Here is a 23,193-nt window from a genome sequence, read left to right as displayed (position 1 = left end):
AGGCAGGTCTACTAGGAACAAATTCCTTCAAACTTTGTTTGAAAAGATGTTTACTGTTCCTTAACTGCTAAATGGAACAAAGAATGCATCCTCATAATTTTGTCACTGAAGTAATTTATATAAAGAGAAGAGTTCATTCCCTTGTTACAGAGTACCTCACAAGAAATGTCCGGTTCTGTTGTTTTTCCAAAGTTCAAAAGGCTGGGTTCCAATCCTTTGGTGAGAAGGTGACTGAAAAACACAAAGCTCAAGTGTCTGTGGAGCTCTCTGAGATGCAATGAAACCGTAAACCTTAGGGCACCCTTGGTCTCAGAAGGACAGGCTCTCTAAATAGAGAGAAACAAACCAACCAACAAGTGAGAAATGGACTATTTCCTGTTGTATTAGTAAACAAATTATGTCAAAATCATCAGCGATTGCAGTAACTGCAGACAGTGAGCTGATGACCCTTGAGGGAACTCAGGAAAGAAAGAATACTTGCCACCTAGGAGCCATCACACTGAAGCTACTCCCTATGTTGAGCCCCAAGAAAACTCAGGATGTGATGACACAGGATACTGGCCCCCAGATAGGTGAGGTGCCTATCAAAGGAATGATTTCAGTGAGCCCAGACTCTTACATCTTACCGTATATAGAAAAGCGCTAAATTCCTTAACTTGAGATATCTGGTTTTACTTTAATTAATAATAGTCTTTTGCCATTCAGACTACCTGTCCCCCCACCAACTCCTCTGAGCAGTTCTCTGTTACTTGAAATGCTGCTGCCCTAGCTGGTGACTGCAGCCATGAAATTAAAAGACGCTTACTCCTTGGAAGAAAAGCTATGACCAACCTAGACAGCATATTAAAAAGCAGAGACATTACTCTGCTGACAAAGATCTGTCTAGTCAAGACTATGGTTTTTCCAGTAGTCATGTATGGATGTGAGAGTTGGACTATAAAGAAAGCTGAGCTCCAAAGAATTGATGCTTTTGCTGTGATGTTGGAGAAGACTTGAGAGTCCCTTTGGACTGCAAGGAGACCCAACCAGTCAATCCTAAAGGAAATCAGTCCTGAATATTCATTGGAAGGACTGATGCTGAAGCTGAAACTCCAATACTTTGGCCACCTGATGTGAAGAACTGACTCCTTGGAAAAGCCCCTGATGCTGGGAAAGATTAAGGGCAGGAAGAGAAGGGGACGACAGAGGATGCGATGCTTGGATGGCATCACCTACTCAAGGGACATGATATGAGCAAGTTCCAGGAGCTGGTGATGAACAGGGAGGCCTGGCATGCTGCAGTCCATAGGGTCACAGACTTGGACATGACTGAGCGACTGAACTGAACTGAACTGGCTTGAAGTCCTAAACTTCTCATGGAATAAAACAACCCTTAGTGTTTAGGTTGTAAATATTCTTTCAGTGGACACAAAAAACCTCCCAGCCTAGCCTTTTCTCAGATCCAAGTATGTTCTCCAGGGAATCCCATGCCTGACATCTAGAGGGTAGCAGGAAGGCTGGGCTCCAACCCAGAGAACAGACTCAGGTGGGGGAAAGCTGGGGCGAGGGGAGGAGGAAGCAGGACCTGAGGAAAGGCAAGGAGGGGTAAGGTGGACCCGGCGCCACAGGGAGCCAGGGGTGGGGCTTAGCTGAGCGCTGGGGGAAGGGAAGAGCCGCGGTGGGAGGAGGCAAGGGCGAGGTGAGACAGTAGGATGGGGCGGGGCCTGGGAACCCGGCTGAGAGCGCGGACGCACAGATCCTCCCAGAAGCGAAACCAGACATCGCAGTGATGCTGGAGGCCCTGAGCTCCCTGGCGGCGGCCCTCTGGGCGGCTCTCCGTCCTGGCACCGTCCTGCTGGGGACCGCCGTTTTTCTCTTCTTTGCTGATTTCCTCAAAAGACGGCGTCCAAAGAACTTCCCGCCAGGGCCCGCGGGCCTGCCCTTTGTAGGCAACTCGCTCCTGATGGACCTTGAGAAGGCGCACCTGAAGCTTCAGCAGGTAGGAGCGGGCGAAGGTGTCAGAGCCGCGTCCTGACCTGACCTGCAGGACAAGGGCCTTCCGGGTACCTAGGGCCGGAGCATGGGGGCTTCTGAGGCATTCAGTCAGGAACCGGGTACACCCTGCTTTGAGCTTCTCTTTCCTCACCGTCACCTGGAATGATTCCAGCTGTGCTTTCTAGGGGTGAACTGTTGTTGCTGCTGCTGCTGCTAAGTCGCTTCAGTCGTGTCCGACTCTGTGCGACCCCATAGACGGAAGCCCACCAGGCTCCCCCGTCCCTGGGATTCTCCAGGCAAGAACACTGGAGTGGGTTGCCATTTCCTTCTCCAGTGCATGAAAGTGAAAAGTGAAAGAGAAGTCGCTCAGTCGTGTCCGACTCTTAGCGACCCCATGGACTGTAGCCCACCAGGCTCCGTCCATGGGCTTTTCCTGGCAAGAGTACTGGAGTGGGGTGCCATTGCCTTCTCCAGAACTGTTGTTAGCTGTTTACTATTTAAGGGTCCCAACACGGTCCGCTTTGGGGGAGGTGGGGGCTGCAGGTTTAATGTACAAAACGGAAAGTGTTTCTTGTTCCATATAGCTGATGGAAAAAGTGTAAATATTGAACTGTTGCTCTCATCTGAAGCCTCACATACTGCCAGGAGCTTTAATATTTGCATATTTTCTCTCCTGTCAGGGATCCTGGGATTGAATATGGTTCAGAATCCTCTCTATATGCTCAGTAAATGTTTTTCGACTGACCAAGTCTCTTCCGTTTCTTTTATTAGAGTCTGGAGTGTAACAGACACATGTTTTTTAAAGTCATTTCAAAAAATAAAGTCATTTTGTGGTGTCTGGTTACATATTACTGGGACGTTCTATTTATAGTATGATCACTCCTCTTTTCAATAATCTTATTCTTGGTGGGGGTAGGGGTGAATGCTATATACTTCCCCTCTTGGAGGCTCCGTTTTCCATGTGTGAAATGAGGATGTATGTGCCTGTGCTTAGTCGCTCAGTCACATCCAACTCTTTGTAGTCCCATAGACTGTAGCTCACCAGTGTCCTCTGTCCATGAGATTTTTTTCAGGCAGGAATACTGGAGTGGGTTGCCATTCCCTTCAGGGGATCTTTCAGAATTGAGGATCGAACCCGAGTCTCCTTTGTCTCCTGCACTGCACTTGGACTCTACCCACTGAGCCATCCCTACCTAAATCCTCAAGACTTTTCAATTACATTGCTTCCATCCACACAAGGACACAGTTCCTCAGCTTCAGGTTCCTCCATCTGCAATCCACTCTCACTAAAGTATTCATTTAAAAATGTCATCCTCTGCCTAGATTTTCTTAGTGCTTTCTGCTGCTTCCTAGAGTTCATATTCCTTAGGGAGCCACATGGATCCCTTCTTGTAGCCTCTTTCCACTTTATAGTCATCTCCCATCAAGGCTCCCTAACTGTGGCCATTCTGAATTCCTTAAAATTCCCTTCATCACTCAACACTGTCCCAAGAATCAACTGCCTCCCTGCCTCTCAGCACAGGCACCTTCCTGACCGACAACACTGTGGTAAGTGGTTGTGATGATTAAATAAAAGGAATGTTCAGTGTTAAAATAGCTTATAGTTGGTGCTCAAAAAAGAATAGTTCTAGTTCCCTAGAAATTCCTGGAGCACTTTCAACACAAGCCTGTATTACAGACTCAAGTTCAGATGGAGATGGCTTCATCACTTTCTGGAGAAACAGCCAATTGGTTGCACTAAGTGGTAGGATGAGTATATAGAATTTTAGGGCCAAGATGCTAGGATTCTAAACCTGTGCCTTTCTTTAAGAATTGTGCTGTTTAATTTCCAAGTTTTGGAAGATCTTCCTGATTTCTTTCTGTTAATGATTTACAGTCAGCATTCATTAGGGTCAGAGGACATATACTGTATTTCAGCTTTGAACAGATATGTACAGGTTGGTTTTATGACCTAAAATGGAGTCCATGCATACTTGAAATAATGGCTTCTGCTGCTGCTGTTGGAGCATTCTGTACTATATATCAGACAGACTTGAAGAGGTGAGTGTATTGTTTAGTGCTTCTATACCCTTGTTGACTTTTTATCTACTAATTCTGTCAATTATTAGGAGAGGCATGTTAAAGTTTCCAACTATAATTAGAAGTTTATCTATGTGTCAGATCAGTTCTGATAGTTTTACTTTATATACTTGGTATATATAAAGTAAAGCTCTTTTTATTTGGCTATATATAAAGCTCTTTTTATTTGGCTCATGCACATTAAAATTGTTACATTATCTTGGTGAATTGGCTCTTTAGTTATTACATGTTCTTCTTTATCCCTGATGATTTCCTTTGCCTGAATATTATCTGATAAAATAGAGCCACACCAGCTCTCTTTTAATTAGGATTTGCATACTATATGCTTCTCCATTCTTTCACTTTTAACCTACTTATATGATTATACTGGAAATGAGTTTTTATATAGAACATATAGGTGGGTCATTTTTTCACTGTGCCAATATCTCTTTTAATTGGTGAATCTAGATCATTTGTGTTTAGGGTAACTTTTGCTGTCTGAGGGATTCCCTGGTAGCTCAGCTGATAAAGAATTCTCCTGCAATGCCGGAGACCCTGATTCGATGCCTGGGTCAGGAAGATCCCCTGGAGAAGGGAAAGGGTACCCACTCCAGTATTCTGGCCTGGAGAATTCCATGGACTGTATAGTCCATGGAGTCACAAAGAGTCGACAGGACTGAGAGACTTTCACTTTGATGTGTGAACACTTAAGTATGCCATTTTACTATTCACTTTCTATTTTTTGCTCTGTTTTTTGTTCCTCTATTTCTTCTCTCTGGTCTTTTGTGGGTCACTTGAACATTTTTAAGAATTCCTTTCTATTTTAACTGTAGTGTTTTTAGTATGTTTCTTTGTTTGGTGCCTTAAGTATTTGCTCTAAAGTTTATGTGATATGCATACAAAGCTTATTGTATCATCTGAGGTTGTTTCTCCATTTTAAGGCTGAGGAAACTGAAAACTAAGTGATTTGCCTAAGTGACTCAACACTGAAAATGGCCAAAGAAGGACTTGAATCTTAATCTGGTCTCTACTTATGCTACTTGACTTTTCATGATATAGTTAGCAGATAATTGATTTTGTTCAGGGTTGCACTTATCCAGTAGACATTTAAGAAGCGCTTATCATATGACAGGCATAATACAAGAAGAGTATACGGTGAAATGTGTGGTATAAATTTTTGGTAACCAAATGAGATGTCATTAAGTGGGTTCATTGTGAATGGGAATCCACGGGGATACCCTCCTAGAATGTTGAAATAAATTTGGCTGAACTTGAGCAGAGGCAAGTGGCTCTGAGGAGTAAAGTGGACAGGAGATTTTAAGTTGGAGAAGCGACTTGAGCTAAAACAAAATAAGGCAGTGAAGAAACTGGCTGATTTGTTTAGCATGGTTTTTCCCCCGTTTTCTCAACATTGTTTACTATAGCTGTCTGGCTTTTATAGAAACATTTATGTAAATAAGAAAAATTTCTTATTGGACTAAGAAGGGGAAATGGTAGATAAGGTGGTTAAATCCACTATAAGGGTTTATACAGAGTTGATGTAACAAAAAGATTCCAAAAGACAGTGGTGTAAAAAAGATTGAAATTTATTTGTCTCTCACAAGTAGGTTGAGATGTAGGTAGGAAGACCAGGATAGGAAGGCTGCTTTGCTCCACAAGGTCATCTGAAACTACAGTGCTTCTGTCTTGTGCTCTGGCCCTGCAGCAGTGTCATGTGTAAGTTCTGTGCCATGAAAAGGAGAAAGTGGGGGGTGGTGAGAAGTAACTTTCCTTTAAGAACACGACCCAGAAGACGCACACGTCACCACTACTCCCGTCCCATTGGATTCCCATGAAATTAAATGAGGAGTAGTGTGACCAGGTAATCCTTAGGGAGTTCCATCACTCAGCAGAAGAGAGAGAGAATGTGTCCATGCTTTCTTTAAGGATGAGGCATACAGAGCAAATTAGAAACAGTCCTACTTTATGCCCATCAGCTATGCACTATATCTCTGTGCCTCTTTTTCTGAAAATTGGGCATACATTATAGAGTTGTTATAAGAAACAAGTTAGGATTATAAGCCTACTGCCAGGGTGCCTAGCATACAGTTGATGCTCAGTTTATATATCTACCTCCCTCCCCCTCTCTTTAAACATTTATAGTAACCAATTGAAGAACAAAAAAGTTTTTGATTGCAAATGAGGCATCGCTTGTCTGGCTTGATTGCTGCAAGGGCTCCCTTCATACCCTCTCTGGCCACTTCCCTCCATTTCTTTGTCAGTATCTTACAAGAAATCTTTTGCTAAAATACACTCCCAAATATATCAATAAAAATACATAATTTTATTATTAACCTTAGTATTATGATTACTAACCCCAGAATCCTAAAGATGAGAATTTGTAAGAGCCCTCATTTTATATACTTGGAAAGAATTTGTAAGAGCCCTCATTTTATATACTTGGAAACTGAGACAGAGAGAAGTTAAATAACTTGACTAAGTATCACATAGAAAATAACCAGTGGAAACTGGATACAAAGGGATTTGTATGCCTTCAAAATCCAAGTACTAAGCACTCACCTTACCTCTCTTACTCAATTTTTAATTGCAAACAAAACAAGATATAAAGTGTTTCACCTGACATTAAGACCTCCTTGGTCTAGCTCATAGTACCTTTCCGGCCTTGTATCCCACCTCCCTACACAGGTGAGAGGTATTCTTTCCAGGAACATTTCCTAGCCCCAGGACCCTTATGTGTGTGTGACACAGCCAGACACTCATTTCACTCGCACTCTTTCTCTCCTCTCCCTGACCCGTTACTCTCATTCTCAGTTTATTGCTGTCGCATCCAGTAAACTCTTAAGTTCCCAGTGCTATTTCAGCTTTATGTCTTGTCTTTAAATCTTATGAATACCTCCAGTCCTTAATATCGTTGGCACTTTGGCTAAGTTGCTTCTCCATGACTCATTTTCCTTACTAAAACATAAATAACATAATTACTGCCATAGGGTGGATGGATGAGTGTTTAAGAAAATGCTCTTCCACAGCAGGAGGCACAAGTTGATCCCTATTCAGGGAGCTAAGGACCCACAGCAATGTGGTGCAATCAAAAAAAGATAAATTTGGTCTAGCTTCCCTAGTAGGGAATACACACCATCATAGGGTGGTGTGAGGGAAATGAGACAAAAGGTGCCAAGTGGTTAGTGTGGCACCCAGTGGATGTGGCTGTCTGTGACCACCAGTGCCTTTCCCCTGTACATCAGCTCTTTACTCTTGTCCTGTCTGCCCCCTTGAGCAACTGCACCTACGCTTCTTTGCTCACGGAGCCCATTCATTCCCCAGAGTCTAGAGTGGCTGTCTGCCAGTATTGAAAACAAACTGTCTTTCCCATTGCTGTTCTCTTTCTTCCTCACAGAAATCTTCTTTCCCCTTTTTGGGGGCTGTAGAGAGCGCACTGCCTTGCTTGTGAGATTTTAGTTCCCAGTCAAGAGTTAGACCTGTGTCCATGGCACTAAAGTCCAAGCCCTGACCACTGGACAGCCAGAGAATTACCCCTCCCAGAAACTGCAAACGAAAAATTGTTTTCTCCCTCTTATACAGGGGCGTGGAGGCTCAAAAAAAAAGTGAAAAAACTTCCCGAGATCTCACAGCTAGCCAAGCATAGAGTTTATATGGCTCCAGCTAGTGTGCTCTTGTCTATGACTGGGCCTAGCCCTGTAATGAATTTTTTGTCACCTAGAACCTGTTGAAGAAGGGGACACTGTCTTGTGGTTAAACAGATATGATTTTCTATGAAGTCCATGCTTTCTACCCCAGACATTCACTAAACATATCTCTGCCTTCTCTGGTGAGTCACATGGACTGAATTCTCTCACTTCACTAGACTCTAAGATGCTTGAGGTTAGAGACCTTGCGTATTTTATTGTATCCTTATGCCTTTTTCTCAGGATACATATGCTCACTCAATCCAAGTAAGATGAATGTATATATGAGTATTTATAATGAATGTCTACATCCTCTAGTGGATTGAACTGAAGTCAAGTTGACAGCAAGAGAAGTGGAAACAGGCATAAATATTTCCAACAGCAAAGGTGTACACACACACACGCATACGCACACACACACGCACACACAGATTCCCCTCAATATAATCTCCCTCAGCTCTACATACCCTCCATTCCAGAACACACAGACATGTGCATGTATAACTGTGATTCTTCTACTATTTTTCAGTTTGTGAAGAAATATGGGAATGTTTTTAGCTTGGATCTTGGTACATTTCCTTCTGTTCTTATAAGTGGATTACCCTTAATTAAAGAAGCGCTTGTCCACCAAGGTGAAAACTTTTCCAACCGCCCTGTAATGCCTCTCCAGGAGCATATCTTTAACACTAAAGGTAAGTTCTTACATTGGTTAGCGTATGTTTGATATTCTTATGGTCTGCGGACAGTATCTCCAACAATCCCAGGGACAAAGCTCCTCATAAGGAGCCTGAGTGCCCGCATTTCCCTGTTGAAGGCACCCCCTCAGGGCACCTGGCAGAGTCAGCTCTAATGTCAGGGATTTGGGAGAAGTGACATGACCTGCATGAACTCACTCTGGATGCTTCGATAAATAAGTATCCTCATCACTCAGTGATGTGGTGTGTTGTTTAAGCAGAGAAAAGGCAATGTGTCCTCAGGCTCTCTTTCTGCTTTCCCACTCAGATCTCTTCCCCTAGAAAACGGATGTGGATCAGCTTGTTCCTGTTGATTAAGTGATCTCTTCTTGCCTCCAGTTCCTTATGCTGTATTATTAAGGCTGTGCCCCAAAGGTATCTCAAGCCTTCTATTTATGTTTAAAGAGTTTGGCATGAGTACTTAGAATGGTCACTAAATAAACTTACATTTTCAAAATTCTAAATGAAAAACTTTATACTTCTACAAAAACACCATTTTTTCAGGTATTTCTCAATCCCTCTCTGAAATACTTCACCCATTATCCAACATCCATTCACTCGACTATCTGCCATGAGAACCGAGGACTAGTGACAGAGTAGTGAGTAGAACAGAAAAATTTCTTGATTTTTATGTAATTTACATGTTATTAAGAGACACAGTATCAAGTATGCTAAAATTTAATGCCTCAGTTTTATGAAGATAAGAGCAGGGTTCACTTAGTATAGGTATCAAATCTGCTCCTGAGACTCAGGAAAAGCTATTATAAGTAAATAACAAGTAATAAAATGAAGAAGCAATCCACTAGAGGGAATAGAATATGAAAAGTTTCTAAGATGGGTAAAAGGACAGTGAACTGAGGAATTGAAAGGCATCCAATGTGAGAAGAACAGAATTTAAATGGAGATAATTAAATGAAGATGAAGATGTGAAGTTTCGCCTGAAATAGTTCATGTTTAACGATATTGCTTTTTATCCTAATAACAATGCAGGCTTCTGAATGTTTAAGTAGTAAAAGGAATCAACATACTTACATGGTAAGTTTTAAAGACTTCTCTAAGCTTCAATGTCAAGAATGGAATAAAAGGAGCAAAAGACTATTGTAGAATTTTAAGGGAGAAGAGGTGGTGGCCTGAACTAGGGAAGTGGCAAGAAATGGCAGTCCAGTAGGTTACACTAGGGGAGTGACTGTGAAGACAAGTTGATTTAAGCTATTCAGGAGGCATATTCAATAGGACGTGATGACCTAGATGGAGGGAGATAGAGGTAGACACCCAAATGGGTAGGTAAAGGAAAAAAGGAAGATGTGGAGGAGAACAAGGTGTTCATTGGCCTGGGTGGCGAGTTGTATGGAGCAAATCATTAACTCAGTCATGAATATGCTGAGTGTGAAGCCAAGAGAGTCAAGCAGAAAATTGGTTGCATGTCTGCAGCTGAGGCACAGCTGACATTCACATCAGTAGATGTCATTTGAAATATTTGGAGTTGATAAGATTTAGTAGAAATGGAGGCTAAGGGTAAGAAGAGAAGAAGCTTTGATCCAAGCTTGAAAAGGTTCATCATTTCAAAATTTGATAGGAGATAAAGATGGGGAAACAGTGGAAACAGTGTCAGGTTTTATTTTTGGGGGCTCCAAAATCACTGCAGATGGTGATTGCAGCCATGAAATTAAAAGACGCTTACTCCTTGGAAAAAAAGTTATGACCAATCTAGATAGCATATTCAAAAGCAGAGACATAACTTTGCCGACTAAGGTCCGTCTAGTCAAGGCTATGGTTTTTCCAGTAGTCATGTATGGATGTGAGAGTTGGACTGTGAAGTAGGCTGAGTGCCAAAGAATTGATGCTTCTGAACTGTGGTGTTGGAGAAGACTCTTGAGAGTCCCTTGGACTGCAAGGAGATCCAACCAGTCCATTCTGAAGGAGATCAACCTGGGATTTCTTTGCAAGGAATGATGCTAAAGCTGAAACTCCAGTACTTTGGCCACCTCATGAGAAGAGTTGACTCATTGGAAAAGACTTTGATGCTGGGAGGGATTAGGGGCAGGAGGAGAAGGGGACGACAGAGGATGAGATGGCTGGATGGCATCACGGACTCGATGAACGCGAGTCTGAGTGAACTCCGGGAGTTGGTGATGGACAGGGAGGCCTGGTGTGCTGCTATTCACAGGGTTGCAAAGAGTCGGACACTACTGAGTGACTGAACTGAACTGAACTGAAAGTTAACCGAAGGTATGGTGATTTCTGTGAAGTCAGAGAATTAGCAGAAGAGTCTGGAGAGTGTAGCGTCCTGAGCACCACTGGAAAAGAGTGTTTCAAGATAAATGCATCTCATGCTGTTGACATGAGGCTGAAAAGGATCCTGGACTGAACAGCAGGGAGGACCACTTCACTAAGGTGGTGGAAGTGAAAGGGAGATATTAGAAGGAGTGGAAAAGTGTACTGGAATGAAGAATTGAGAGGGTAGTGGTCTCACCTGTGTTATAAAATAAATGAAGTTCTCTGCATACCTCATGATGGATTTTTTTATCCTTTGCCTGTGATTTTCTTTCTGCATACCATTCACAATTCTTTGTTTACTAGGATGATTCATCTTTTAAGGATCTTTAAGCACTTTCTCCTTATGAGTTTTGATTTTATCTAATCCATTAGTGCATGCTTAGTATGTAACATAAATACTTAGATATAGTGTGTGACAAGTAATCAAAGCATGGGCATCAGAGTCAGGCAGGCTTGAAAATGAATGCCTGTTCTGCTGCTCCAACTCTGTGACCTTGCAGAGTGTACATTTATCTCCTGTGCCTCAATTTTCTCATCAGCAAAATTGGGGTAGTAGTTTGGTAATGGCACCCCACTCCAGTACTCTTGCCTAGAAAATCCCATGGATGGAGGAGCCTGGTGGGCTGCAGTCCATGGTGTTGCTAGAGTCAGGCACGACTGAGCAACTTCACTTTGACTTTTCACTTTCATGCATTGGAGAAGGAAATGGCAACCCACTCCAGTGTTCTTGCCTGGAGAATCCCAGGGACGGGGGAGCCTGGTAGGCTGCAGTCTATGGGGTCGCACAGAGTTGGACACGACTGAAGCAACTTAGCAGCAGTTTGGTAATAGTGATATATATATATATAGAAGTATATCAGAGAGTGAGTACTAAATCCCAGAATGCATTAAAAACGCTAATGTCTCCAGCATTGCAAGCAATCAGTAAATTCAATCCATTACATCAATTGCTTTGAAATTACTTCTCTGAATAGTTTCAAGCACCTTAAAGCCCTTTTTCGTCCTTCTAATACATCACAGGTCTTGTTGGCTTTTTTTCATAATGTTGGCTTTCTTTTCCCAGGCTTAATCATGTCCAGTGGCCACATATGGAAGGAACAAAGAAGGTTTGCCCTGACAACTCTTAGGAACTTTGGTTTAGGAAAGAAGAGCTTAGAGGAACGCATTCAGGAGGAGGCCTCCTACCTCATCCAGATGATAGGAGAGGAGAACGGTGAGCATGTCATAGGACACGTGCAGGGACTGTGGCTCATACGTTCGCTAACCAGATGTTCACCAGTTCCTACCTGTCTGTCCTGAGCCCAGAATTGTGTAGAGTGCTGAGGGGATAACAGGGAACAGCTAACCATGACCTGTCCTCATGGGGCTCATGAATTAAGACAAAGATGGGTAGTAAACATATTGGTTTTAAATCCTGGTCATCAGTTAGACTTCCCATGCATTGACTCAGTACTTGCCCAGTGTCAGACCCTGGGGTCACAGTTTCAGAGGTGGTTCTGTAGTCAGTGTGTCATATGTCACACAGAGTAGGATCTCTGTACAATAGAAACAATCCAATATGAAGGCTCCATCTCTTCTTCTTCCTCCAGGAAAGCCTTTCGACCCTCACTTTACAATCAACAATGCTGTTTCCAATATTATTTGCTCCATTACCTTCGGGGAGCGGTTTGACTACCAGGATGATCAGTTCCGGGAGCTGCTGAGGATGCTGGATGAGGTCTTAAATCTGCAGACATCAATGTGCTGCCAGGTGAGGCAGTTGTCACTTCCTATCTTGCATAAAGATATGTTAATGTCTATCACAGATTAGATGGGGTCTTTCTTTCCTTTGTAGCTAAAAGATAACTTTTTAAAACTGACTTCAGCGCAAACTTATTTGAAATCAATCTGTAATGTTTTTTTATAATATTGTATTTACTATTGATAAATAACATTACTAACATTTGTATAAAGTACAGTACTTTACATGACATACAGGTATATACTACATTCTTTTCCTTAAAAAACAGAATATTACCATCACTTTTGAGTCCCTTCTGTCCATGTCCCTCCCTAGTCCCACACCTCTGTGATCCTCAGATGTATGCTTCTATGCCTGGCTCTAACTCAGCTCATTGTTTTGAAATTTATTTATTGGGTCTTCTAATTTACTCTGTGTAGTTTTCCTCTGCATGCAGGTGCCACTGATTGTTATTCTTTTGAATAATGCTTGCAGATTTATTGAACATATGAGGGATTTCTAATTTGAGGAAGTTATGAAGAAAGCTGCCATGAACATTTCTGTTTTATTGTTCATGGGGACACATCCACTCATCTCTCCTGCATATACACCTGTGTGTAAAAATCCTTAATGGTTTCCACCATTGGTCTATTTCCATGCACATCCACACTTGTTCCTACCAGTTTTCTAAATTTCTAGGATATGGATTTAAGGGATTCAACCCTCACCCTGTCCTTGGTAATCTCTGCCATCTCCTTTTGTCCTGCTAGGGTTGTAAGTCTGTCAAAAGCTCTGCTCATCTGCTTGGCCTCTCAGCCCCTTTTGTGTATTTGGAAGGCACTGTTACGGGAAAATCAGCCCTAAATGTTGGGGTAAACCCTTGTGTATGTAAAGGAGGATTTACTTGTAATCATTTTTAAAAGTAACATTGCCTGGAGATTTATGAACCCATCTCACCTAACCTGATAAAGCAGTTAGCATGAATCCTGGCACAGAAAACGGACATAATGGATATGAGCTACTATGATTATTATTGTCAGTATTATTTTTGAACAACATTTCTTATTGTCACTTCTAATCATGGTAACCCCTCCATTCAGTAATTCCATTTTCTTCCTTCCTATTAAGACAGAACTTAGGAAGTCTGGGACCTCAGTGAGCATGTGTTGACTATTCCCAGGGAAAAGAAATTCCTGAGAAGGTTGGATGAGGCAGTGAGTCAGGGGGTAAAATAAGCATTTTTTAGAGGCCCAAAATAGCTCAGGCAGTATGATTGACAATTCTATTTGTCATACTTTATTTCAGTCAATTTTTACAACAACCCTTTAAAGATGAAATGGAGCATCCTAATATGGGCAAGTAGATATGGGAATGCTTAAGCATATTCACATAGTGATCCACTGGCTGTGTGTTAAGTGTGGAATAGATCTCATGGGAATGAGTAAGGAAAATAACCCTGGTGCCCCAATGGCAGAGGATTATACCAAGCCCAGACAAATTACATCATCATCTTCATGACTGTCATTATTATTATTCCCGAAGCCTTATAGCTAGAAAGCAGTAGAGCTAATATTCAAAGGCATGTATGTTTCATTTTAAGTCTAGGCAATTTTCCATTATGTTGGGCTATCTGTTTTCTACCAGATATTTTTAGGGAAAATATATCCAAAATACACTTAATTTTATTAAAAATGTCTTATCTGCATAAAGAATACATCATAATGGTAAGATAGATAAACACATATCTATGTTTAACATAACTAACTAGCTAGCTAGAAAGAGGTGTTTCATGCACAAAGATATATAACACATATTAGAGGAAAGTGTCATGAAAATATATAAATAAGGGAATGGGAAGAGATTCCAGAAGTACTGCATTATAGGATTATCAAATAAGATATCTCTGAGCAAGAGCCAACCTGAATGAAATAAAAGGGTAGCATTATACAATTTCCAGAGGAAGACCAATCTTCATTAAAGGAATAGCAAATCCAGAAGACTAAACATTGCCATTCTTGATGTTGTCACAGAGACCAACGGAGCTGGACTAGAAAGACTAAGAGCGAGTAAGATGGCAGCGAGTGATAGCAGAAGAGGGGACAGGCGTGGAAGAGGCCAGCTTATGTGGAGCTCCAGGCCAGGAGAATGGTGTAGAATTTCTCTAAATGTCATGGAAAGTCATTGGAGGATTGAAAGAAATGATCTGATTAAACTGTTAAGTGATCTCTCTGGCAGCTCAGTGGAAAACAGACTGGGATAGGGGTTGAGGAGAGAATCAGGGAAATTGCTGGGAGGCCTTAAAGCATCTAGGTAAGAAATGTTGGGGCTTTGTCCTAGAATGACAAACATATGGAGTACTGAGAAGTGGTCTGAAAATGGTTCTATTTTGGATGGAGTGCTGAAATGCTTTGCCAGAGGGGAAAGAAAAGGGGTGTGCCAGAGAAGATGAGACAAGGGTGATTCCAAGCGTTAATATAAGCAAAGAAAATACATATAGAGATACAATGGTTTCTTTGTCTTCAAAAGTAGAAAACGGGCACCTCCTTGTCTCCATGACTGTTTTGTTTTCTCCATCAGCTCTACAATGTCTTTCCAAGGATAATGAATTTCCTTCCGGGTCCACACCAAGCACTCTTTAATAATTTGGAGAAACTGAAAATGTTTGTTGCCAAAATGATTGAAAACCACAAGAGAGACTGGAATCCTGCTGAAGCAAGAGACTTCATTGATGCTTATCTCCAGGAAATAGAAAAGGTGAGGGAACCTGAGTGTTTTCCTGAGTAGTGTTGTTAGAGAGCAAATGAGGTGATTCTAATATCTTATTGCTGCTGTAAGAGATCACTATAAACTTGGTGGCTTAAAACAACCAAAATTTATCAAGTCAAGATCGGGGCAGGCTGGCTCTTTTGAGGCTCTAGGGCAGAATCCATTGATGAACTTTTCCAGCATCTAAAGGCTGTCTATACCCCTGAACTCATGCCCCTTTCCTCTATCTTCAAAGCCATTGATGTAATGTCTTTTTTTCCACTGTCCTTGCATCTTCTCTTAATTTGCTCCCTGTCTCCTCTTATACTCTTCTGATTACAATGGGCGCGCTGGGATAATCCATATCAAGATCCTTAATTTCGTGATATCTACAAAGTTCCATCTGTCAAAAAACATTTACCCTTTCCAGAGATTAGGACATGGACATTTTTGTGGGTCATTATTCAGCCTAGCACAAGGTTGGAAAAACAGAGACACTGTTTCAGAGTATAGGAATATCATTAGCTCAGAATTGATGATAACATTCAAACTAAAGATATTGGTTTAAGAGTATTCAGCTTGAGGTCTTTGGAAAGCCCACATATACTGCCTTTTGATAGTCTATTTCTGTCCTCTACCCATATCTGAAAGACCTATACACAGCAGGGAAAAGAAACATTGTTTCAATATTACTTTTACCAATGTCCAGTCCCCTACCCCTTCCCCAGTTCCCCAGCACAGAGTATAAGTGAAGCTGAGTCAGATGCCAAAGGTTAGTTTCAAGTGGAGGACTTTTGCCTTCCTCCCTCCTCCCTGTTTCATGCACTTTCAAATGTTGTTTGTGAGATGCGGGGAAAAGGCCAAATTGGATACAGGTCATTTAACATATTAAGGCCGGTGGGTAATACTCATCACTGCATCAGTGTCATTGTTTTTCACTCATTTTCAACTTTTAGAGTTCAAAGAATGGTGAATTTATTTTCTGTCTCCTCTCTTATTTCACCTTATTGTTATACCATTAATAGAAGTATTGATTCCTCCTGACCGGAGGAGACTTCACTTGTTATAAGGTGTGCAGGCACACAGAGGAACACGGACACATTGAAGCTCCCGTAGGAAAGTGGTGAAGATGCTGGAGGGCCAAGAGGAATGATTGTTGGAATCAGAGAAGTTTAACCTCAGGAGGATGTTAATGGGGAATTGCGAGAATTGTACTTTAGAGAAATTAATTTTATTCTTTCTGGTATCAATGCAAACATTTGTTGAGGATTTCTTATATGACATTTCCATCTCACATAGTTCATAATGCCAGTTGAGGAGTGAATACTGAACACAAAGTGAGAGGTTTAGCAACTTGGTCAAGTTGTACATATAGTGAAAGGTGTGGCTAATATTGTAACCCAAATATTATTATATTTCCAATATAATAATAGACTCTCCCAATGAAAGTAAAAAGATTCTCTCAATTTTCATCCATCCAAGGTGACAAAAGCTCCCAGCACTTGGAGCAGGAAGATGCTAATGATACTGCAATAATAAGCCTCTGCCTGCTGAGATGGTCAAAGGAAAAGTCATTTCTCTTGGGGGAATCTCTCCTCCCATGTTCTCACTAGAATGAAGCCTCCTATTTGTGGCAGCTAAGAACCATCTGGATAAGCCAATAATCACTGTGTTTTCTAGCATAAGGGCAATGCTGCTTCAAGTTTCCATGAAGAAAACCTCATCTACAGCACCCTAGACCTCTTCCTTGCTGGAACAGAGACAACTTCAACCGCCTTGCGCTGGGGGCTGCTCTACATGGCCCTTAACCCTGAAATCCAAGGTGAGCTCATTAGTGGATGGGCCTAGGCCAGATCAGTATGCTTCCATAAATTAGTTCATCTACAGGAGTGTTGGTTCACCCTCACCAATAAGAGGAACCTGAGGCTCACACAGCTTTAGGAACTTGCAGCTGGAATGTTGTTGAGCAAGAGTTTTCCACCTAATTTGTCTCACACCAGGGCCCACTTCCCACTCTCATACCTCCCTGAGAAGCTAGTCTGGAGAGCCTAAGATAGCCGTTTTGATGCTGTTTATTTCATTCCTTAACTTAACCAGGCTCAAGGAGAGTTATAGAAAAACAGAATTATAGAACCACCTCTGCTTTTTTCAGAAAAAGTCCAAGCTGAGATTGACAGGGTGCTTGGCCAATCACAACAGCCAAGCACGGCCACTCGAGAATCCCTGCCCTACACCAACGCTGTCATCCACGAGGTGCTGAGAATGGGGAACATTATCCCTCTGAATGTACCCCGGGAGGTGGCAGTGGACACCACCCTGGCCGGATACCACCTGCCCAAGGTAATTAGGGGCTCACACCAGCAGCCTCAGATCTCCAAGCTCATATTTGTAAATGATGGAAATCTCAATGGCAAATGTGATGTGTTTTCTTGTCTTAGGGAAATACTTAATTGGAGAGGGAGATATATTACCACTGATGTAATTCTAGATATTTTTCTTTACATGGGGTCTTTAGAATATTAGTTCATATAAATGTTAATAGTTGTTCTAGAGGAGAAGGAGGATTCCTACGTCAAACATGTTCAGACAAAGGCTGGCTTTTCTCTACTGTGAGATTTCTCATTCTTTTTACTACCTGACGTGCATTCTTAATTCTTGTCGGGAAACAGCAGGCAGCAATTCTCAGTCAGACTTTGCCATGAGGTCCTTTTCTTTGCCACAGGAGAGCTTTTCACAGAATAGGGACCTGCCAGACTTATTTTGGAAAATTCTGTTTCAAAATCCTGGGGGTTTAGAATGTTGAAATATGAGAACCGGTTAAGACCTCCTGAGCCAACATCACATTAAACTGGTGTTTCTAACATAATATCCCCACAGATATTGCTTCCAGCCTTGACTTACAGTCCCTTGATGGGACTACCTCACAAGGGAATCAACCAAGCCTGTGCACACTGAATATCACAAAAGGAGTGAAAGAATGAATGGTTTTTAAGCAGTGATCATGTACTATGGACTATATAGGTTCTTTCAACTTAATCAGTCCTCAGAATAATTCTATCTTTTTTTTTTCTTTTACAAATTCATAATGAAGGCTCAGAGCTGATTGATCTTGCATAAAATCTCTGGTGTACAAAGTGACAAGAGCTGGGTTAAAGAAATAGATGTGTTCCGAGCCCCAGGCTCATCTTTTTTTGTCCTATACCATGTTTTCTCCACAGGAGTCACTTTACTTTGCTTTAAAAGAAGCTCCTTAAATTATTCTCAGTAGGACCCTGTTAAGTTCCCTGTCCTCACAAAGGCAGTTCGGCACTCTGCCGATCACTCTTAGGATCTCAGGAGTCGGCTCTCCTGTCCCCACTAGTGCCCTCTCTGCACACCGCACATTCAGAGTTTTGCTTTCTCAACACCTTAGTCATTTCCATGGATCCATTTCAGTTTGTCTGAGTCCCTCTTTGTGTGTTGAACCTGGGGTTCAAGATAAAACCAGAAGTGCCTATGCTCTGGGCTCGCCTTGGTCATGGTCCCTGCAGCCCTTGGAGAAGCAGCTATTTCTGCTGCGATTTCATTTACTATTTTCTTGCTGATTGACCATCTTTTGGATGAATTCTGAGGTCTAGATGACATTACAGGTGATCTTCACATATTCATAACAATTCACTTAGCTGCAGAGAACCATCCTAGCTCAAGAGATTGGTTTTGTAAGATTTTTTTTTTTCCGGATGTACTGTTCTGCAAGACCCTTACCCACTGGGTGGGCAACTTGCAAACTGGAAGCAATTATACTACAGAAGTTCTGCCACAGGAGAGAAAGTCCTGAGCCCCAAGGCAATCTTCCCAGCCTGAGGGTCTGGCATCAGGAGGAGGAGCCCTCGAGAATCTGGCTTTGAATGTCAGCAGCCTTTTATCACAGGAATTCCACTGGACTAAAGGAAGCATCAACTCCACTCTTGGGTCATGTGCACACTGAGACCCATGGAAAAATAGCAGTGACCTCATAAGAGTCTGGACCAGACCTACCTACTAATATTGGAAGGTCTGCAGAGGCAGGGGCAGCTGGGGCTCACAGCAGGGACAAAGACCCTGGCAGTGGCAGGTCTAGTGAGTAGTCACTGGCATGAAGATGCCCAGAGGCCACCATGCAAAAAGGTATGGGAACAAGTGGTATGACTGAGAAACTGAAAAAGGCTTGATATAGTGGGAGTGCAGACAGAAGGACTGTGACTCAGATAGAGGGCTGGTGACAGGTCCTTAATCTGAGTGAGGAGAACTATTTGGAGGGTTTTTATCAAGTTCCAGGGTGGCTAGGAGTGACATAACTAAACCATGCCCAGAGCTAACTCTGCTTTCCATGTGTGAAGCACTTTGAAGCGGGGAGAGGATATAGAGTTGTAGTTAGGCCTCCTGTAGGAGTGTGGACAACCAAGGTAGTACCTTGGACCAGGCAGTGGAGGACATAACATGGAGGTGATGGAATCGAGAGGAATTTCTAGGAAAAGTGACCAGCCCGGAAAAGGATGGAATGAAGGCAGACTGAATAATGGGGGGCGTTAAGGAGGACTCTTGGGTTTCTTGCTGCAAGCTGGGAAGGATAGTGGTTCTTTCCACTGGGTGATCTGATTGTATTATTAAGCCTTCTCTGGAATGTGTAAGATAATGGAGGGAAGAATGGGAGAAACAGGTGAATGAGACATTTTTCATATTGGGGAGGCTGCCATATTTGCCGCTTCACTGAGCAACTGGGTTGATTTTGGTCCAGAACTGCCTGCCCACTGTCACATTATTCTCTCACTGATGCACACACCTTCCCATTCTGCACTAAGAGTAGCCACATTTCGCTGATAAATTCCCAGCAGACAATTCCAGTCCATCATTGTAAGCTGTCCCATGGCAAAGAGCAGGGTTCTAGGGGTTGAGCTCAGCAGGTACAGGGTTGGGGAGGCTGAAGAAGTTCAATCAGCCCTGATGTGGGAGCCCGGGGGGCCGCTGCCCCTCGGCACACATCTGTGGTGTGTGTCATGTCTTGCATGAGTCCCCTGCCTTCTCCAGGGAACCCTGGTTGCGACCAACCTGACTGCACTGCACAGGGACCCTGCGGAGTGGGCCACCCCCGACACCTTCAATCCAGAGCATTTCTTGGAAAATGGACAGTTTAAGAAAAGGGAATCCTTTCTGCCTTTTTCAATAGGTGAGTATCTGGAAACAGGAATGTGGGAACCCAGAGTCCCTCTCTCAGCCCTTCTTCTGCTCTCTCAGCCCTGCTCCTCTTGTGATACCTTGCTTTAGTTGGCATGTCTGTAGATAGCCCTGCCTAGCATGACTCACTCTTGCTGTGGGTGCATTGCAGGTTTCCCTGGGCTGAGCATCACCAGGATTCATTCTCTTATGTCCTAAGCCCTGGCTTGACTCTGATGGAGATTTCAGCTTTAAATTGTTCAGTCCCCAGGAACTTTGGGGAGAGGAACTTAGCCTCTGCCTGTTACGCACAAAAGAAGGATGGGCACTTGCCATCTTTATTGGACTTAAAGTGTTCCAAGATCTTTTTAGTGCTTCCCACTCACAAAAACATAAAGCTGATTGCTAAGAAAGGGGTAGGGGAGGTTCCAGTAAAGGGGCTGCTTCCGTATCATTATGGGCATTACAAGGGACTGTAGATGCCATGGGCTTAAGTAGATGAGATTCTGTCTATACTACATTCTTCCTGAAGAGGTCCTTTTACTTTTTTAAATGAGATGGTTTGATAGCATCACCAACTCTATGGACATGAGTTTGAGCAAATTCTGAGATATAGTGAAGTACAGGGAAGTCTGTGTAGTGTGGTACATGGGGTTGCAAAGAGTCAGACACAACTTGATGACTGAATAACCGCAATCCTTTACAAATCTAGTGAATACATTTACATGGTGTATAACTTAAAATATATGAAAGAGAATGCAGAGAAAACTCTTTCTCTCATGTTTCCCAGCCAGCCAGTTCCAAAGGGGTGTTTTACTCATAACTTTGTGAAATGAGGAAGGAAAAGTCTTATATTTACCAGGTAATGAGTTAAGTATGTTGCTGAGATCATTTTAAATAATTTCCCAAATCCTTAATTCTATAAATGTTTTCTGAGCACCTATTATGTGTCAATTATGCAGCCCTGAGAATATGACAATGATTAGGTAGAAAAAAAAACCAGTACAAGTTTTATGGACCATGTATTCTACCTTAAAGTTACAAAGTCCAAATTCCAGTCACCACGCTGGGGATAAGGGAGGAAACTACAGCTTAACAGGGTCAACTATGGTATCTATAGTCACAAAGCTCACAGAGCAGAGGTTGAACTCAGTGTTGACCAGGTTTATCAAATAAAGCCTATGCACTTCCTAGAAACATCTCCCAAGAAAGTAACTAAATGCTACAGTGAGTGAATGCTCTGAATTTCGCAACAATTTTCTTATCATTGAGTTAAATTAAATATACATTGACTTTCTGTGACAGTATAATCTTATTGATCATGCCACAAAGGCACAGAAAGGGAGGGACTGGAAATTGACCCCATGTAGGCATGATACAGAGCCCAGGCTTTTCTGCTGTAGGGCACTGTCCTTCGTGTATCTGGACTGATTCCAGTTAGATCTTCTGTCTTTCTTTCTCTGGTTCTCTGCCACCTTTGCTCACTTGGACAAGTCACTTTTTAATATGAAAGCAGACATGTGGATGTTGGAAAGCCTTCCAGACTTCTTGTCTGCCTTGGTGCGTGCTAAGTCGCTTCAGTCATGTCTGATTCTTTGAAGCCCTATGGGCTATAGCCTGCCAGGCTCCTCTGTCCGTGGGATTCTCTAGGCAAGAATACTGGATGGATTGCCATGCCTTCCTCCAGGGAATCTTCCCAGCCTAGGGTTTGAACCCATATCTTCTAAGTCTACTGCATTGGCAGGTGGATTCTTACCACTAGCGCCACCTGGGAAGCCTAGACCTCTTGCCTACAAGAGCTTTATGTTTCTTATTATAGTACAGAGTTTCAGCTGTTTTATCTTAAGTGTTATTCACTGTATTTTTTTGTTATTTAGAGTTGAAACACATCCTTCCTATTACAGATTTCATTTGCAAGCAAATCATTTTATTTTATACTTATAGCAACCCAATTATTAACAGTTAGGAAAACAATTAGTATCTCCTTTCTCAGTGAAAGGAAATTAGGATTAAGAGAAAGTTATTTCTCATCCAAGGTCATGTGCCCAAGGAATTGATATAAAAGGGCCGAAGACTCAAGTTTCTGGTTTCTTTTAAATTTTTGTTGAAGTATAGTTGATTTACAATATTGTATTAGTTTCAGGTGTACAGCAAAGTGATTTAGCTATTTGCTTAGTTGCTCAATCATGTCCAACTCTTTGTGACCCCATGGACTACAGCCCACCAGGCTCCTCTGTCCATGGGGATTCTCCAGGCAAGAATACGAGAGTGGGTTGCCATGCTCTCCCTCTGCCAGGGGGTCTTCCCAAGCCCACGGATCAAACCCAGGTCTCCCACTTTGCAGACAGATTCTCTACTGACTGAACCACCAGGGAAGCCCAAGAATACTGGAGTGGGTAGCCTATCCCTTCTCCAGGGGATCTTCCTGATCCAAGGATCAAACTAGGGTCTCCTGCATTGCAGACGGATTCTTTACCAGCTGAGCTACTGGCTCACATGGTAAAGATTTAGTTATAGACACATATATATCTTTTTCTTTCTAGGTTTCCACCTTACTGGTTATTACAAAATATTGAGTATAGTTCCCTATGCTATACAGTAGGTCCTTGTTTGTTATATATATAGTTCTAATCTAGTGCTCTCCCTAACACATTTAGAATTTTCCTACTTAAAGGCCCTTCCATTTTAAGATTCACTAAATTCATATCATATGTATCAATTGTTACACTGCTGCATTACAAAGGTGGCAAACTCAATGGCTTAAAACAATAAGTGTCTATTATTGCTCACAAGGCTACAGTTGAACTGAGAGCTCCACTGTTCTTAGCTG

At 42.3% G+C, this 23,193-nt stretch overlaps 1 protein-coding gene across 1 annotated transcript in view; it reads left to right on the top strand.

Annotated features, from left to right (window-relative positions):
• The first annotated feature begins 429 nt into the window (after positions 1-429).
• LOC138442046 (cytochrome P450 2J2-like) overlaps positions 430-23,193 on the top strand; it is a 28,523-nt gene continuing 5,759 nt past the window's right edge. The window contains exons 1-8 of the mRNA XM_069592929.1: positions 430-1,978; positions 8,245-8,407; positions 11,790-11,939; positions 12,316-12,476; positions 15,024-15,200; positions 16,872-17,013; positions 17,344-17,531; positions 20,238-20,376. Of these exons, the coding sequence (XP_069449030.1) occupies positions 1,769-1,978; positions 8,245-8,407; positions 11,790-11,939; positions 12,316-12,476; positions 15,024-15,200; positions 16,872-17,013; positions 17,344-17,531; positions 20,238-20,376 (1,330 nt within the window). The 5' untranslated portion in view covers positions 430-1,768. The remainder of the gene's footprint in view (positions 1,979-8,244; positions 8,408-11,789; positions 11,940-12,315; positions 12,477-15,023; positions 15,201-16,871; positions 17,014-17,343; positions 17,532-20,237; positions 20,377-23,193) is intronic.

The sequence above is a fragment of the Ovis canadensis genome, chromosome 1 (assembly GCF_042477335.2).
Source record: "Ovis canadensis isolate MfBH-ARS-UI-01 breed Bighorn chromosome 1, ARS-UI_OviCan_v2, whole genome shotgun sequence".
Taxonomy (NCBI): domain Eukaryota; kingdom Metazoa; phylum Chordata; class Mammalia; order Artiodactyla; family Bovidae; genus Ovis; species Ovis canadensis.
This window is presented reverse-complemented; position numbering and strand designations above follow the sequence as displayed.